Source organism: Sander vitreus, chromosome 1 (genome assembly GCF_031162955.1).
Source record: "Sander vitreus isolate 19-12246 chromosome 1, sanVit1, whole genome shotgun sequence".
Classification (NCBI taxonomy): Eukaryota; Metazoa; Chordata; class Actinopteri; order Perciformes; family Percidae; genus Sander; species Sander vitreus.
Genome location: NC_135855.1, coordinates 38,620,717 through 38,638,532, shown reverse-complemented (window position 1 = coordinate 38,638,532; position 17,816 = coordinate 38,620,717). Strand labels below are relative to the sequence as shown.

The 17,816-nt window shown below is 42.2% G+C and overlaps 2 protein-coding genes across 13 annotated transcripts in view; one reads left to right on the top strand and one right to left on the bottom strand.

Moving 5' to 3' along the window:
* The window catches only part of herc1 (HECT and RLD domain containing E3 ubiquitin protein ligase family member 1), a 76,686-nt gene extending 74,136 nt beyond the window's left edge, over nt 1–2,550 (top strand). For all 10 annotated transcript variants that reach the window (XM_078255198.1, XM_078255244.1, XM_078255253.1 and 7 more), the window contains exons 78-79: nt 250–555; nt 1,887–2,550. In XM_078255198.1, coding sequence (XP_078111324.1) covers nt 250–555; nt 1,887–2,072 — 492 coding nt within the window. In that variant the 3' untranslated portion in view covers nt 2,073–2,550. The remainder of the gene's footprint in view (nt 1–249; nt 556–1,886) is intronic.
* Nucleotides 2,551–5,169: 2,619 nt separating this feature from the next.
* Nucleotides 5,170–17,816, bottom strand: part of LOC144521039 (uncharacterized) — a 35,502-nt gene continuing 22,855 nt past the window's right edge. For 2 of the 3 annotated variants that reach the window (XM_078255274.1, XM_078255265.1), the window contains 4 exons: nt 16,972–17,047; nt 11,727–11,805; nt 6,896–7,013; nt 5,170–5,621 (listed from right to left, as the gene is read on the bottom strand). In XM_078255274.1, coding sequence (XP_078111400.1) covers nt 5,253–5,621; nt 6,896–7,013; nt 11,727–11,805; nt 16,972–17,047 — 642 coding nt within the window. In that variant the 3' untranslated portion in view covers nt 5,170–5,252. The remainder of the gene's footprint in view (nt 5,622–6,895; nt 7,014–11,726; nt 11,806–16,971; nt 17,048–17,816) is intronic. The other variant, XM_078255285.1, reaches the window with a different exon arrangement.

The following is a 17,816-nucleotide window of genomic DNA, read 5'->3' as shown; positions in this document are numbered from 1 at the left end:
CCAGGTGAGTCCCGACCGCCCTGTCTCCGACTGAGCATGTCGGGTCGGCCAAAATGAAGGCCGACGGCTCCTCCAACGGCACGGAACCCACCGAACAGACTCAAGTCACTGACCTCGCCAGACTGTCCGACGGCCGATAATTGGGTTGGTGTGTCAGGGCCCTTAGTTTTAACACTTGCACTCTGTGATGTTGTGCTGTGAAAAACTGCTTTCCTATTTAAACTTTACTTCCTGTCCCTCCCGTCTCAGGTGGCGGCGGTGCGTGAAGGCATGTCGTGGATCGTGCCAGTGCCGCTGCTCTCCCTGCTGACGGCCAAGCAGCTGGAGCAGATGGTGTGCGGCATGCCGGAGATCTGCTGCGACGTGCTGAAGAAGGTGGTGCGCTACAGAGAGGTGGACGAGCAGCACTCCCTGGTGCAGTGGTTCTGGCAAACGCTGGAGGAGTTCTCCAACGAGGAGCGGGTCCTCTTCATGCGCTTCGTCTCGGGACGCTCAAGGCTGCCCGCCAACACGGCCGACATCTCTCAGAGGTTTCAGATCATGAAGGTGGACAGGGTGAGTGAAGCCGGGGCCACGCGCTGCATGTTGGAGACTATTAGGACGGCCCTCACATTGTTTCACTGTTTCAGGGGTTCTCAAACATATTAAGGCTCCGACACGCCAACCCCAGGGCCGACCTTTGGCAGAAAAGGCAGTCGGACTGACTGCCTACCCGAGATGGTCCAAAAAGTGCCTCGGAACACACCGAAGCGACGCCAAATGAGCGTACGTTCTGCACGCGCACGAGACGTAATACGTCTCCATAACAGCAGGCGGCGCTAATCTGTATCGTTGCCCAAAAAAATTAAAACTGGCAGCTGATTGGACGAACGCATCACGTGGGTCTGGCTTCTCCCGAATTTCAAAGCCAGACCATAATGGCGACTCATTCAGAATACGATCTCGTATTTTACGAAAATAGTTCACGGAAAACGTGTTTCTGAAAACATTTTAAGCGAGAAATAGGCCGTGCAGTTTCTGAATCTGTCTTCATTTCAGACCGACAAAGGTCAGTTTAAAAGATTTGTCAGATTTTGAGAGACGTTCGTCACGTTCATCCCGCTCCTATTTTCCGAGTTAGCGCTCCACCAATCAGATTGGTCATTGAGTCCGACTGCCCGCTTTCTGATTCAACATGTCAAATCGGCCTAAAATGAAGGCCGACGGCTCCTCCGGCTGACGATGGCACGGAACACACGGAACAGACTCGAGTCACTGACCTCACCAGACTGTCCGATGGCCGATTATCGGGTTGGTGTGTCAGCGCCTTTACTCAAAGGTCCGCATCTTAATTTCGTTCAAGCTCAGAGGTCCGGAACTATTGGAAATAACAAAGTAACATTTACTCAATTTACTTTTACCTTTTCAGCAACATACATTCAATTTGAATATTTACGGTTTAGTAACGGTGCCTTTTTTCAGTAACCTACTTCATCTCTCAATACAGAAAATGTATGGCAGTTGTGAAAATAAGTCCAAACCTATTTATTCTGTTTGCATTTTTATTTAGAACACACCACACAAAATAAAACCCCTCCCAAACCCATCCCTAGAACCTCCAGCCTGTCAGTCTGTCATCGGAGCAAAGAAAACGCTGTTGGCTCAGAGGAAGTGGAACCACACCGCGACTGCTTTCCACTCGCCGTTACACTACATTGCAGCAAACGTCTGCGTTTTGAAACGTGCAGCGACACTTGCGACAAATTTATCGGACTCACTGTGACTTCAACAAGCTGCAGAGGCGAGATTGAAGCACGCTGATATTTGACGGAATCGGGGTAGGCGGAGACACGTCAACATTTCTAACAACTTTGTTTCTACCTCTGTGTGTTTTTTATTCTCCACAGCCGTACGACAGCCTGCCGACCTCTCAGACCTGCTTCTTCCAGCTGCGTCTGCCTCCGTACTCCAGCCAGGCCGTCATGGCAGAGCGGCTGCGCTACGCCATCAACAACTGCCGCTCCATCGACATGGACAACTACATGCTCTCCCGAAACGTGGACAACGCTGAGGGCTCCGACACGGACTACTGACGCAAGCACTTCTACATGTGCACACAAATAAATTATGGACTGGCTTATCTGAACACACAAACCCAGAGATGCTTTGTCATCTCTGCACCAGTTGTAGGGAACTCCTGAGCAGACGGGCCACTTTTTAAATCCATTTTACGTTCTTTCAAACTGCACATATTATCATTTCTCCTTGTGGTTTATTAGCAATTTTTTAAATGACACAAAGATCCACACGAGAAGTACATTGAGTGTTGATTTTTTTTGCCCATTACTCCACATCCCATTTTCAGGGTTTCTGCATGGAGGTATGTTTATTATTTGGAAATGTGTATAGAATATTCAATCAAGTGGTGGAGGAAAAAAAGAATATTGTACATTGTGTAAAATGCTTCATTAGGAAAATGTTTTGCATAATATCCATATTTATTGTTTTCATTGCCTATGCCGAGTTTCCCAAAGCATACAGAAAAAAAAACAATAAATGCTGCATAACTGATTGGTTGTTCAGTTTGTTGTAAAGAAAGACATTTACCTCTCGGAAAGCAGACATCACGTTTATTTCAGAAGTACAAAATATGACAAAGGCTATCTTTTTTTAAGGGAGTAACTAAAAAGTGAAAAAAAAATTATGTACATAAAGGAAAACACTACACGTCTTAAGTGTGTTCAAACTATCTGCTCGTGTTGGCAAGAGCAGTTAGGAGGGCTGGATTCTTTTTATTTTTCGTCTTTATACAATATTCACCTCGAAAGACTTATTAGGGCCTTCACTTTAAAGAAAATGTCATTTGAAGTAAGCGCTACAGACTCTCTCCTCCTCCCCTTCGTACTGAGCCTGAACGTGAACTTATTCATTTGTGCAAAGATTGAGGATTGTGTTCTCTGTACAGCTTGTATGGAGAGAAATTAAAGATTACAGCAACTAATAACTCTCTCGAACTACACGTGAGTATTGTTTTTAACTTTGAAAAAATCCAAAACATTTTCTAAATTGTGGCAGAAGATGTTTCTAAATTTCCTCTGGGGTCCGTGTGATTGTTCCGTTTCACAACAGTGTTAAAGGAACACGCCGACTTATTTGGACTTTGTCTTATTCCCCGTATCCCCCAGAGTTAGATAAGTCCAGACATACCCTTCTCATCTCCGTGCGTGTTGTAACTCTGTCTGACGCCCCCACCGCTAGCCTAGCTTAGCACAGATCCTGGAGGTAACCGGCTCCATCTAGCCTACTGCTCCCAATAAGTGACAAAATAACACCAACATGTTCCTATTTACATGTTGTGATTTGTATAGTCACAGCGTGTACAAATAACAAGGTCACATGAGACACAGCCCTCTTCTAACCGTATATAAACTGGGAACTATATTCTCAGAAGGAGAAGCACAGCTACTTCTGCTACTTGGGTGGAGTGATTTGCTCGCAGCACCTGAGAAGCCCCGTGGTGAGGAGCAGAGAGTAACAACGGGGCTTCTCAGGTGTTGTGCTAATCACTCCGCCCAAGTAGCAGTGCTTCTCCTTCTGAGAATATAGTTCCCAGTTTGTATACGGTTAGAAGATGGCTGTGTCTCATGTGACCTTGTTATTTGTACACGCTGTGACTATACAAATCACAACATGTAAATAGGAACAAGTTGGTGTTATGTTGTCACTTATTGGGAGCAGTAGGCTAGATGGAGCCGGTTACCTCCAGGATCTGTGCTAAGCTAGGCTAGCGGTGGGGGCGTCAGACAGAGTTACGACACGCCACGACAATAAGGCGCCGTGTTCCTTTAAGATTTTAATGTTTACAGGCACCTTGACCAAATATATATTTACTGTTCACCAGCCTGAAAGTCTCTGAACATGCGAAGCGTGAAAAGACGAAGAGCTCTTCACCGATCAACGTTTTGGGTGTTCTCTGCGGATCGAGAAACATTACCAACTGCTTGAGCTGATAAAACCTTTTAAAAACCCTTCTGAGGATTTCAAGCTAATTATAATCAGCGACTGACTTTGGGTAAATTGTGCCACATGATATTTCAATATTAGAAAATATACCTTATATCGAGAAGGAAGGCTGCTTTCCTCAACTCCTGTAAAGTTTTGGTGTTTTTACCCAACAGTGATGGTGTGCTGATGTATCAGCAGCATGAGGTAGAGGAATCATTAAAAACCTAAAGAGAAGCAGATCAAACAAGGTAACAGTCAAAGTATTAAAAATCCCCAAAAAAAAAAGTCTACAGATGTAATGCGCCTTCATTAATATTTCGATCCATGTTTTCAGAAGAACCCCAGAGCTCATGATTCCTGCTTCACTTGTTCACGCAGTAACAATCTGCCAATATTGTTTTAACCTTTGAACTCATCAGAAGATAAAAATGTATCCAACTCAAATATTAGTGAAAACTGAACACAGAGCTCCAGTGTTTCCTCACACTGACAGCTGTTTTTTAAAGTGTCCTGAAAGTCAGCTTTCTAAAACGTGTTTCATGCTTCTTGCGGGCAGCGCGGTCGGGGCGATGTAGACCCGGGCCACTGTGTGAGGAGGGTCGGCGTGCTGAGCATCGCCAAAATGTTGTGATAACTCGGACTGGGTCTCGTAGACCGCGTTGCAATTAGGGCTGTAACGATACACCAAACCCACGAGATCACGATTTTTGACCCACGATTCGAATTTGTCTTAGTTCATTTAGCTCGGTTATTACTCCAATTCAGCCGCTACGTTTACTCTCCTCGGAAATGTGAGGAAGACCCTTCCATCCACGGGGAGACCACTTCAACAAACAGACTCCTTATTGGCCAAATTCGATAACTGGGAGCTGGAAGGGCTGTGTGCGTGATTCTGTCTTCTCACACGCGACACAGGTTCGTGGATCTGAGTGTTGGGATTTTGGATTCATATCGTTACTGCCCTAGTTGAAATGATTGGCTGATGGAGAGAAGAAGTCCGTTCTTGGAGCAGCTGCTTTTGACCGCCATCAGTATGAGCGACCAGACGGGTCGCAGCGACCCGTCCCGACCGCAAGAAGCATGAAGCCCATTTAACCGAGGCCCTGTCATGTCGGACTCGTTCTGCTGGAGTTCCTGACGTCTGTAGACTTAAACAAAAAGGATGTAGAAGACTTTGAAACATGCTTTTTAAGGCCTTGAATTGTCTGTGGAAACCACGATGAGATCCTGTCTCAGCCACAGCCCATAAAGCGTCCTCTCTCTCTCTCTCAAGACAACCAGCCTCCATCTCCCACAGTCCTGGGAGCAATGATGCTCTCTTGCGCCCGCAGGAGTCGTTCCAGACACGGCGAGCTGATCTTGAAGGGCAGCGCCCCCCGGCTGAGGCGGGCGCTGGCACCGAGGCGGCACAGGGGCCCCGGGTGAGAGTCGGTGCTGGAGGAGACGGCGTTGTCCTGGGTCTCTTCCTGGCTGCAGCGTGCAGGCAGACGGGAGGCGGAGGCGGCGGGCTGGCCGAGCGGCGATTCAGGCGTCTTCAGGAAGCAGATGGACGACGGGTGGAGACATTTGAGGTGGGGGAAGGAGTCTGAGGAGCAGAGCGACCCCAGAGAGGATGGAGGAGGGGAGGCATGAGGCTGCTGGAGAGGAAACGGAACAAAATAATAGCTTTCATTTTATAATTATACTTACCAACAATCCATTTGCAAAACAAAGTAAAACACTGGCAAAAAAGAAATGCACATACAATAAATATTAAACAATACGTGACATATCCGTGTCAGCGCTTTCCAATCATATCGTTTTAAGATTCCTTTTACTGTACCACGTTGCATTTATTTGGCCAGTGGTTTCCAATTATTTTCACGTCAAGGACGCTCAAACTGAAAAATTAGACAACGGACTCCCATTTGACAAGATTTCGTCCCCATCTGATTGGATTTTAGCTTTTAGAGGTTTTATAACAAAGTGTATGAAACCCATGATCAAAATAGTCACATTATGTCATTGCGTTAAAGCTTTAGTGAGTAACTTTTTGATATTAATAAACGTTACATTCGAGCCATTGCCAAATGAGTTGCTACAAAGCTAATTAAGACTATCAGCTCCACACAACTCTCTCTGTATCTCTCAGTATGACTATGTTCAGAAGATTGTGGCGTCCGGTACAGAAGCTCGAGTGAAGATAACGACCTCTTCTGAAGAGTCCACCATGTTTTTAATCCTCCGTGTCCTCCTTGGTTACTAGCAACTAGCTGCAATGGAACATTAATGGGCAATTGCGCACTTACAATTTCCATCCACTAAGAGTGCTTGCCCTTTAAGAAGCTGTGAATTGCTTAAAGAGCTCATAGTATGCTCTGTGGCGTTTTCCCTTTCCTTTATGGCGTTATATATATATTTTTTGTGCTGGTTATAGGTTTACAAAGTGAAAAAGCCCAAAGTCCACCCCAAAGGGACTTACCATCTCCAACAGAAAACACTGTTCACAAAGATTTTGCATCACTTTGTAATACACTAGCTCGCCTAGCTGCTAGTGTGGCGCGCCCTCAAACCATAATAGTTAGAGCGGAGGCCCGAAGACACTTGCTACTGCGCGTGTGCGACTCCCAACAAAGATGGAACAGAAGTGAGATGTCTCACTCTGTAGCTAAAACAGAGAGCTCAACACACAGGGTGAAAAGAGGAGCTGCAGCAATGTGCAGTACAACAAATATATGGTGTTTTCTGAAAATTAAACCATGTAAACTTATTCTGGTATAACCTCTAAATACAATTATGAATCTGAAAATGAGCATAATATGAGCACTTGAAATGGCAGCTGAAATGGTAAATTGCTTATGAGAATTGTTGCTTCGTCACGAGTAGATTCATCAATTGATCCTTGCGGTTGTATTATTTTAAACATCTTTACCCTTTGCTTCTTAGCCGGAGTGCCAGAGTCGTCTGTCTGTGTCAGGACTGGTCTGATGTGAGGGAACCAACTCTGAAGCATTTCTTCTATCTTCAGTATAATGCTGAGGAAACGTCCACTAGAAGAGAGAGAGGGAGAGAAAAAGGTTGAAGAAAGTACTCCGATGCACAAGAACACACTCGTGCCATTAGTTTTTGAACATTATTCCACTGATCTACACGTGGGGGCAACGCGCCAAGAAATGCTACACGCAAAAGCCCCTTTCACACAATGCACTGCAACCCTGAACGTATCTGTTCTCGACATTAGCTGGTGGAGCTGTATGTGAGAACACAAATGTCCGAATCAGTTGAATTGGACATCAGATAGTCTTTACCCTGCCAGCTCGCGAGGATGAAGTCTGTGTAATGTCCGACTGAGCTGAAAGTGTGAGGGAGTGGCCAGGTTGATGACGTTTGATGTGGCTGGTGAAAAACCGGAAGAAAACAAACATCTGGGGGTAAAGAAGAAGGGTGATTTATGACCGAATTACGAACCGACTCCGTGACCGGTGTGTAATCCCTCCTGCACGTTCTACCCAGGCGCCACCAAAACTATCGGCAAACGCAGCAGCCGCGTATCGGCCGATGCACGTAAAAATGCAAATATCGGATAAAATCGGTCTATCATTAGTTGGCGTTCTAACCTCCGGTGGATTTGTGAGGACTATGGTTAACTGGTCCTCAGATCTCTGCAGGGTAAATCCAGACAGCTAGCTAAACTATCTGTCCAATCTGAGTTTTCTCTCTCACGACTATTTTAGAGCGGCTTCGTGCAGCGTTTAGCGACGCCCAAGGCGATTGTGATTGGTTTAAAGAAATGCCAATAAACCAGAGCACGTTTTCCTCCCATCCCAGAATGCTGTGTGGACTAGCCAGACCCTCCTCCGCTCCGCAGCGTGTGGACGGTCTGGCAAAGCGAGACTAATGTAAAAGTAACTAAAGGGGTCAGATAAATGTAGTGGAGAAAAGCGTACAAGATTTCACTTTGAAATCTACTGATGTAGAAGTATCAAATAGTATAAAATGGAAACACTCAAGTAAAGTACAAGACAAGTACTTGAGTAAATGTACTTGGTTACAGAGTGCTGACGTGAAGTTCCTTCAGCCTGAATGGGACATTTGAGGAGTTTTCAGCTGCAGATTACAGAGTCAGAGCTGCCCTGCAGCTCAGATGGCTTACGGATGTCTCGCCAATGGCCATTACATAAGACCCATAAAGCCTCTGCCAACGCATAGGCTGCTGTGGCTTCATCTGATTGGTTGAACAACATGAAACAGCACAAAGACTGAATAAATAATAAAAAGCCTGCCGTGGGTGAGAGAGAGAGAGAGAGAGAGAGAGAGAGCGAGAGAGAGAAAGAGGAGGGGAAATATGGCCGACTGATCTGAGCATATCTGCATTCCTCTCCCAGCATGTTCTGGTCCACATGAGATGCTGATGCTATCTGACGAGCGTCACATGACGCGTACGGAGGGGGACAAGTCGAGCATGTTCAGGTCCACATGAGAAATGTGACCGAACACACACAACAGACGCGCACACACACACAGCAGCAGGAGAAGGACCTCGTTTCATTCACAGGCTATAAATAGAGCAGTAAGCCTCAGAGCGGCCACCCAGGCCCCGCCCACCGCCACACACAGACACAGCTAGCAGGCCAGTGACACCTATAATACCAAATACTGAAACCTCCCTAGCTCCCATTAGGTTAGGACTAGAGTTCTGAAACTGTATAGAGGTATTGTTGACAAGGTGTAGAAGGTATGTGTTGTGTTCTGCATAGTGTGGCAAGACGTGCGGCAAGACGTGCAGGAAAACCGTCACACGTCGGATTCGAACCCTGGACCTTCTGCGTCGAGGACCAAACCTCTGCATATGTGCGCCTGCTCCACCCACCGAGCCAACCGGCCACACCAAAATAACTATTTTGAACCATGTTTGAACTGCTGTAGTGTATGTTGTGTTTTAATCACATGCTAATCAAGCACATTCTCAGAAACTAGAGGAAGTTAGGTTTCAAATGAAGCCTCATACATGCATTTTGGCCTTGCAGTTCTTCTGTTATGAGGAAAGGGAAATAGATGAAAATCAAGCAAAAGAGGTGGATTTGAACAGGATAATGGATCAGTTGTTTGGTCTATAAAATCTCAGAAAATGGTGAAAAATGTTGTTCAGTGTTTCCTAAAGCCCATGATGACGTCCTCAAATGTCTTGTTTTGTTCTGTTACTGCTGGATGTGGAAATAAATTGGGCTGTCCTCAATTAAAGAAATTCTTAGTTGAATCACACACACGTGATTTTGTAATCGATCGAGTAATCGATTAGTTGATTTGACAGATGTGTAATCATGCAAAAGCACCACTTTAGATCTTTTGAGTTTACCAGAGATGTGCTCAGAGGTTTGTTAAGTCATTCAGTATAAAAAGGCATAAAAAACAACTAAAGTAATCTTAGTCGATTAAGACCTAAATAACCAACTTCATTGTCGTCATAAAATGTGAAAAACTGGAGCCTTAAAAAAAAAAATCCAATTTGTTCTGGTGGTGGACGTCACAGACAGACAGACAGACAGACAGACGCAGAGACACACGCAGAGACACAGACAGACAGAGACACACACACACACACAGAGAGAGAGAGAGAGAGAGACGCACACACACAAAATTGGGACAGATTGGAAGCCACCTACGCTGCAGTGCTCCCCGTGTGGTCCAGCTCCGTTCAAACATAGATGTCCATTTCACAGCACACATAACACGGTAAATTTACTGTGACCATGTTCAGTATGATGTTGTTAAAGGAAACAGTTGACTTCATCATGTCGAGACTATAAAGAGCAGCGGTGGAAAGTATTCAGACCCTTTACTTAAAAGGTATGGCTGTCACTTTTCTGAGGGAAGTTTGATGGGAACTGACAGATATTTGGTTAAAATACGTAGTGGAAAGTTTAAAAAAAGCTATTAGGAGGAGCTGGGAGAAGGCAGCGATAAAGGACTAATGGCCGATAGTTGTTGAAGAAATCTTTTTAATGGGAAAAAAAAAAAAAAAATGATGCATCTCTCGAGACAAAAGTCACAACTGAAAGAAAAAAGGACTAGAGGTGTGAAGATTAAACAATTAGTTGTCTACTATTTCATTAATCACCAACTATTTTGATAATCGATTCATCGGATTGAGTCATTATTTTTAATGAAAAACAAAAGTAAAACTTCTGATTCCAGCTTGTTAAAGAGACCGAATATCTTTGAGTTGTGGACAAAACAAGACATTTGAGGACGTCATCTTTGGCTTTTTGGGAAACACTGATCCACAATTTTCTGACAATTTATAGATCCAACAACTGATCCATTAATCGAGAAAATCGACAATAATGAAAGTAATCGTTGCAAAGATGGAACATATACAAGACTCAAAATAGCAACTTCGGATCAGAGGAGCTGCAAATAAATCCATCAATATTATATATATATATATATATATTATATATATATATATATATATATATATATATATATATATATATATATATATTAAAGTGTGAATGGTTGAAGAATAAATTCCAATTTCTTACTGATGCTGTTTGATGTTCACCGCAGCTTCTATTTACCACCAAATAACTCTCCCCGTTTGTTTGTGTTGACTTCGGGTCACATTGACCCATTTTAAATTTTTGTTTTATATCAGAAAATATGCGACGTAGAAATAAACGCTGAAAAAGCAAAAACAAACTGAAAACAGGCGTCAAAAACATCAACAAAAAAAAATGTTCAAGGTTGAAAGGAAGACAACACAAGGGTTAATCTGCACGGAGAAGCACATGGGTGCAGTGCGTCTGTCCGGTCCTGATAGAGTCATGTAGATGAAGATAGAGCTGTAAATCACAGTTTTAAAACGAGCTTCACATGTTTTCCTTGGACTGTCAAACAACCGTCTCGGCATCAAAGGCTGCACCGACGGCGACCAGCTGGAAACGAGCTCCCTGATGTTTATGTGTTCGGCCTGTTTGAAGTATTCGGAGTAATTCTTCACTTCTGTGACGTTACGGGAAGTGGAACAAAGTCCAGAAGGAATACACGACGCAGGGAAAGAGAAATGAGTTTGTGTAGAAAGTGTCTTTTTTTTTAATTTATGTTACTCCTCGTTACAGTCACAGATCGTTAAACACATTTCTTCAAACATTTTAAACTAAAATACAGTTTTTTTTTTTTTTTTATTTAACATTTAGGCCTAGTCCACACGTACAAGTTTTTCCTCCTTCGATTAAAAAAAAAAAATAATATCTCGACCATACAAGCAAGGTTGAAAAAAACTTCCATCCACATGAAAACGTAAAAACACGCCATCAAGTAGGGCTGCACGATATGAGGAAAATATGCGATAACATTGTTCAAAAGTAGTTTTAGTCGTGCAACAGAAAACTCAGATTGGACAGATAGTCTAGCTAGCTGTCTGGATTTACCCTGCAGAGATCTGAGGAGCAGTTAACCATAGTCCTCAGAAATCCACCAGAGGTTAGAACAACACAAAGGAAGAGGAAGGGGACGGAAATCGGGCGGAATTTCCCCCGGCAACAGAGCAATCCTGGACGTGAAACGTCGTGGATATAGACTACAGCCCTACAAAACAATTTGATCTCAGAAACGATCCTGACTGGAAGCTTCTAACTGCTGTTTATCAGACACGTGGACACAGTTTCTTTATCTGGGACAAGAAAGGCTCATGTTCTAGCATGCTGTGGTTTCTCCTGCAGACGGTGAAGCAGGTTGAAGTATTTCTAAAAGGTATTTACCCCGTGTTTGGATTCTGAAGGACCCCCATTATTCTCTGGATGCGGTCCATTGCGACGCTCTCCTGGAAACTGCTGAGACCTGCAGCGAGAAAAAGAGAGAAATCTGTCAACAGAGTGAGGCTGTAGACTCCTAGTCTGGTTTATGACTTGATACTGCAGTGGTTTGATTTAATATTAGAAAATATATCAATAACATGATGATTGGATTGGAGTTGGTTACATTTCAGATGAATATTTTACCTGAGAAAATGTCTTATGACGACGATCCCTCATAGGATACGGACTGAATTGTGGTCTGAGTGCATCGTCTCCAGTGGAGGAATGTAACTAAGTACATCTACTCCAGTACTGTACTTAAGTCCAAACGTTGAGGTACTTGTACTTTGAGTCTTTTCTTTTCATGCCACTTTCTACTTCTACTCCGCTACATTTCAGAGAGAAATATTGTACTTTTAACTCCACTACATTCATCTGACAGCTTTAGTTATTAGTTACTTTTAGGATTGGGCATCGAGAACCGGTTCCAGCTTGGAATCGTTTCAAAAGTTACAATTCTAATGGACTCGCTTTTATTATTTTTTATTGGAATCATTTGGAAAATTTGGTTTTGAATACATTTTTAACATTTAAATTTAACAAGTTTTGGTTTCCGTAGCGACCACCGTACTTCCACTAGAGCTATCAATCTGTAGCCTGGATGCCAGCCGAACTTAGCCCCGCCCACAACATTTAAGGTCGGGAAGTTCGTTCAGTAAGTTCATATTCAGACTAGAATATGAGTATGACGACGTCAGGCTAATCAATCTCTATAATACCATTCGATTTTCACTTGTTTTTTTTTAATATTCAAATAATATTCTAATATTTAATGCTCAAATGCAGCCTGTTATAAATATGTATTACACTACTCAGGCTTATGCATTGTCAATGCCACTATAAGCATGTGGTGGTTGTTACACGTTCTGTCCACTAGAGGGACTTCAAACATCAGCCTGGCATTGAAGGGGACCTACGTCATGGCGCATTGCATTTCTGGCACGCCGCTCTCTGTTTACATTATATTCCACCACGCACACAGTGACAAACACAAATCAACAGAGAACTCTGTAATGAAACATTATCGATGCTAACGGCATTAATAACTAAGCCAAACGGTTCTGCCACTACTATTTAGTGATTTAGAAGCAACCTGTTTTTTTGCAGATTGTCACTGAGAATATAGCTGTTAAAGGTAATATATGAAGTCAAAGCTAACTCTGACAGCTGTAGGGCAGCTAACATTAACTTTAGCTGTCTCCATGAAGCTCCCAGCTGAGCTTCTATAACTCGCGACGCAGTTAGGAAACCAGAACGAGCTAACTAATGATAACATGAGCACTTTGGCTCGGTGGATGTCGATTTTAAAGTCATGTCAGAACTATTTCTCCATCCTTCTTCCGATTCCCAGCCGCAGTCTTTCGCTCCTCCCGTACTAACGTAACGTTAGCGCCGTGATGTTAAGATATCACAACGCCTTGTGTTTCTCACTCCCACTAACGTATGGTTCATCGGACAACTACATGAAAAAAGCAGCGTTTCCTCTATGTTGACTTTGTAGTGGCGGCCCGCCATGGTAGAATTTCTGCCACCACGGTATCAGAAATACGGCAGACGCACAACGTAGTCGCAGTTGCTTCTTACATTATCCTGCGGACATGGATGCCGCTCACATTGCAATTTAACAACAGTAACAACAGTAAAACTATTCAGAGGTTGTTGGGCCCGTCCAGATCAGACTCCACATACTGTTGTGTTGATGTAGTTTATTGTCAAAACGTTCGCTTTCTTCCGAGTCGACAGTTAAATGAACAGCTCCACCAAAAAACGTCAGAGTGGGGTCCGTTCTAATTGGACAACGTTCAACTTGTCAGTTCTGTCAGCTCATCGTCCTGATATCAAACATCTGGAAACATTAAAACGGTAAGTGAGTCAGTGTAATATTTCATTCTATACTTTGGGTTTTGGTTTCTCTATGAAGAATTTCTTGTAAAAAGCCCCAATTTTTCTGGTACTTGTGTTGCAGCTGCGGAGCACAGTAAGCGGCACTAAAGTGTGGCTTTATTTTATGTCAAAAAGACCCCGGTAAAAAACTGTAAATCGCCATTGAATGAAAATATAAAAGTTTCCTCTTATCTGTGAAATAAGCTGGTGACACGTTTCAACTCCACGCCTGAAATAATCGGAATCGAGCATCGAGTACTTTACCATTAATACTTTAAGTACATTTTCCTGATGACACTTAGATACTTTTTACTTGTAACAGAGTATTTCCAGTGTGGTATTAGTACCTTTACTGAAGTAAAAGGATCTGAATACTTCTTCCACCACTGATCATCTCAAACCTCACACAAGGAAAAGAGGTGAGTTTCGTTGCCAGAATCTATTTCTAAACTTTATCGCTCTCATTCTTGGCCCAGCGTGCAGGAAGGAGTGCAAACAGCCGCTCTGAAGCTCATATCTCACCGAAATTATAAGCACAACAGAGTGTCTTTGATCCACGCTTTCATCTCTGAAGCACTTTTAGTTTAAAAAGGATGTTAAATGACCCGAGGCCTTTGAACCTTTTTTTGTTTGTTTGTTCTGCAGCTGTGATATTCAGTCTTCTGCCTCCCCGAGTCTTTTATCGTGGACATTCAGTTTTAATTATTTCTAAATGAACACGTATTAAGTGGGAGAAGAATATTCTTTGAATCACTTAGTGAATCAAAAGAAGATAATGTCTTTCAGCATCAGAAGCTTTGTATGACTCTCAAAGTGTTTTCTAATGAATGCTTTATCTTAATGAGATCTTTTATAATTATGACATATATAGATTAACTATCTTCAGTTATCTTACGCAGACTCCACTGGCAATAATGGAGGAATCAGGAGGTACATTTAGCAGCATTCAGCACTTACATTAGGCACAGGAAACACACTTCTTTTGCTTTCTTGTTGAGAGTTAGATAAGAAGATTGATACCACTCTTATATCTCTTTGTTGAAGGGATAATTTGGATCTTTTGAAGTGTGGTTGGATGAGCTCCTTCTCCATAGTCAACTGAAGCCTAGGCTGTAACAATTATTTAATAATTGTCTAATCGTAATATTTTTTAAGTAATCACTGTTTCTTTGTTTAAAAGGTGCAGTAGGTAAGACTTCTAAAACTAACTTTCTGTCATATTTGCTGAAACTGACCCTATGTTCCAGTAGAACTACATGAAGCAGGTAAAAAAAAAAAATCCAGCTCCTCTGGCTCCACCTACAGCCTGGAGTGCGATTTGCAAAAATCCACAGCTCCCTGTTCAGATGGGGGGGGTGGGGTGTCTAACTGCGTGTCAATCACTGCTCATGCACACGCATTCATCTCCCTTGTGGGGGGAGGGGCTTAAGAGACCGTTTTGGGCTTTAGCGGAAAGGGGGGAGGACTGAGAAGTTGTCGATGTTCAAAGTTTTTGGCTAAGTCCTGGATCTACCTACAGCACCTTTAATCGCAATTATTTTGCTAGCATTAGCTAAGGTCCTAAGGTGTATGACTGTTGATGGTAATTGTCAGTTTTTTGTTCATTTAAAGCTATAGTGCGTAGTTTCTGTCTCCCCCATGAGGAATTCAAAGTAATGACAACAAAACTGTCGGCGCGTCCACATGATACAAGCCTTCGTGATCGCGCACGCACCCCCACCCCCCTCCACACAGTTGCCAGTAGCCAAGGAGGACACGGAGGATTAAAAAAACATGATGGACTCTTCAGAAGAGGTCATTATCTTCACCTGAGTTTCTGCGCGGGAAAGTCACCGGACGCCACAATCTTCTGAACATAGTCATACTGAGAGATACAGAGAGAGTTGTGTGGAGCTGATAGTGGGACAGTGTGTCTTTGTAGCAACTCATTTGGCAATGGCTTGAATGTAACGGGACGTTATCAAAAGTTACACACTAAAGCTTTAAGGGAAAAATACAATGATTTTAAAAAAAGAGGCATGTTTTACACACACACATATATATATACTATATATATATATACATACTATATACATATATACATACATACATATACGTATATATACATACACATACATATATATACATATATATATACACATATATATATATATACTATATATATATATACACACATATATATACATATCACACACACATATATATACATACACATACATATACATATACATACACACATCATACATATATATACATATACATATATATATATACATATATATACACACATATATATACACACATATACATATATATATACACACATATATATATACACATATATATACATATATACACATATATATACATATATATACATATTATATATTATATACATACATATATTATATACATACATATATTATATACATACATATTATATATATATACATATATATATACATATATACATATTATATATATATATATATATATACACATATTATATATATACATATTATATATACACATATTATATATATATATATATATATATATATATATATATATATATATATATATATATATATATATATATGTATATATAATATGTGTATATATATATATATATATACACACACACACACACACATACTATTTATTTAATAATTTTTTGACAGGACAGTTTTTAGGCATGAAAGGGGAAACATGCAATGACATGCAGCGAAGGGCGGCAGGTTGGAATTGAACCCGCGACCACTGCGACAAGGACTGAGCCTCTGTATATGGGGCACATGCTCCACCAGGTGAGCTACCCATCAATAAATCTTTTTTAAATTTGACTAAATCACAATAATCACAATTACTTCTGAGACAATTAACTATATAGAAACATCTGAAATTGTTACAGCTCTACTGAGGCCGTTCTCTCTGCTCTCTTCAAAGCCACCAGACTCCTTTGATAAAAACAGTCATTTTACCTCGCAGAACACGGGAGATGCTGCTCTACTGCTGCCTCCATCGGTTGGTGCGTTAGTGTTGGACTGACTCACTTCACCACACAGCAGTAAAATATTCTACATGCCGTCTGGGTCTGATTCAGGAGAACATCCTGTGAAATGCTTTTTATAATCACCCCACTCTTGCATCAACCTTCGTCACGATGGGTTTATCTTTAGCAGAGTGATCAGCACAGAATGTGTCCATTAAGGAACCTGCAGAGTGCCACAGGAAGGGATTGTGAAAGCTGGGATTAGACACTTACGTTCAGAGTACCTGCCTGCTCGTAGGCCCCGCAGGATGGCCGACAGAGGCTGGATGTAGCAGCGCAGCTCCACACACTGTGTGGAACAGATAAGTGAGTTAGCATTCATGTCATCAGTGCTGCAGCAAGTTAGGTGCTTTTTAGTCTCGCATTGCCAGCTCTATCTCCACAGCACTGTGGTGTAAATTCTCGCTACACCACAGATGCATTCTGGGATGGGAGAAAAAAAAAACGCTCTGGGTTGTTACCTGTTAACACAACACAGTAACGTGAGCTATTTAAATGAGCTGATACATGGTTAAACCTCATTAGCTCTTACCAGTGTATCTCCGTGTGTACTTCGTCCACGGCAATCCCACCAATTGGTCCCAAAATGTCCCAGTTAGCGAGGAAATTACCTAAACATATTCTTAGTAAATCTTTACAATCATTCCCTGAAAGAACCAAGCAGGTCTGCCGTTTTGTCACGATCCAAATTTTCTTCAAAAGTTGACATTTTCAGTGTGTAGCTTGCTAGCTCGAAGTTTGTTGTTGTTGTTTTCCGAAGCGAACAGAGTTTGAGAACGGCAACACACAGAGAGCAGAAGATGAGGGACATCTGGTGCCGGATGTTAGGCAATTATCCTGGAAATGTACTTCCGTTGATCCAGACTAAATGCTTTGTAATAGCTACTTGCACTGCTTATTGAGTTCCTAAAATAAGTCACATAAAATTGTGTGTGTGTGTCTCTTAACAGTGTGTATTGCTGCACATGATTTACAGCTTATCTTAATTTCTTACATTTTCAAAAGGGCTTATTGATTTACAGCTAAGTGACAATAACCCATTAACAAGCGCCCCCCGT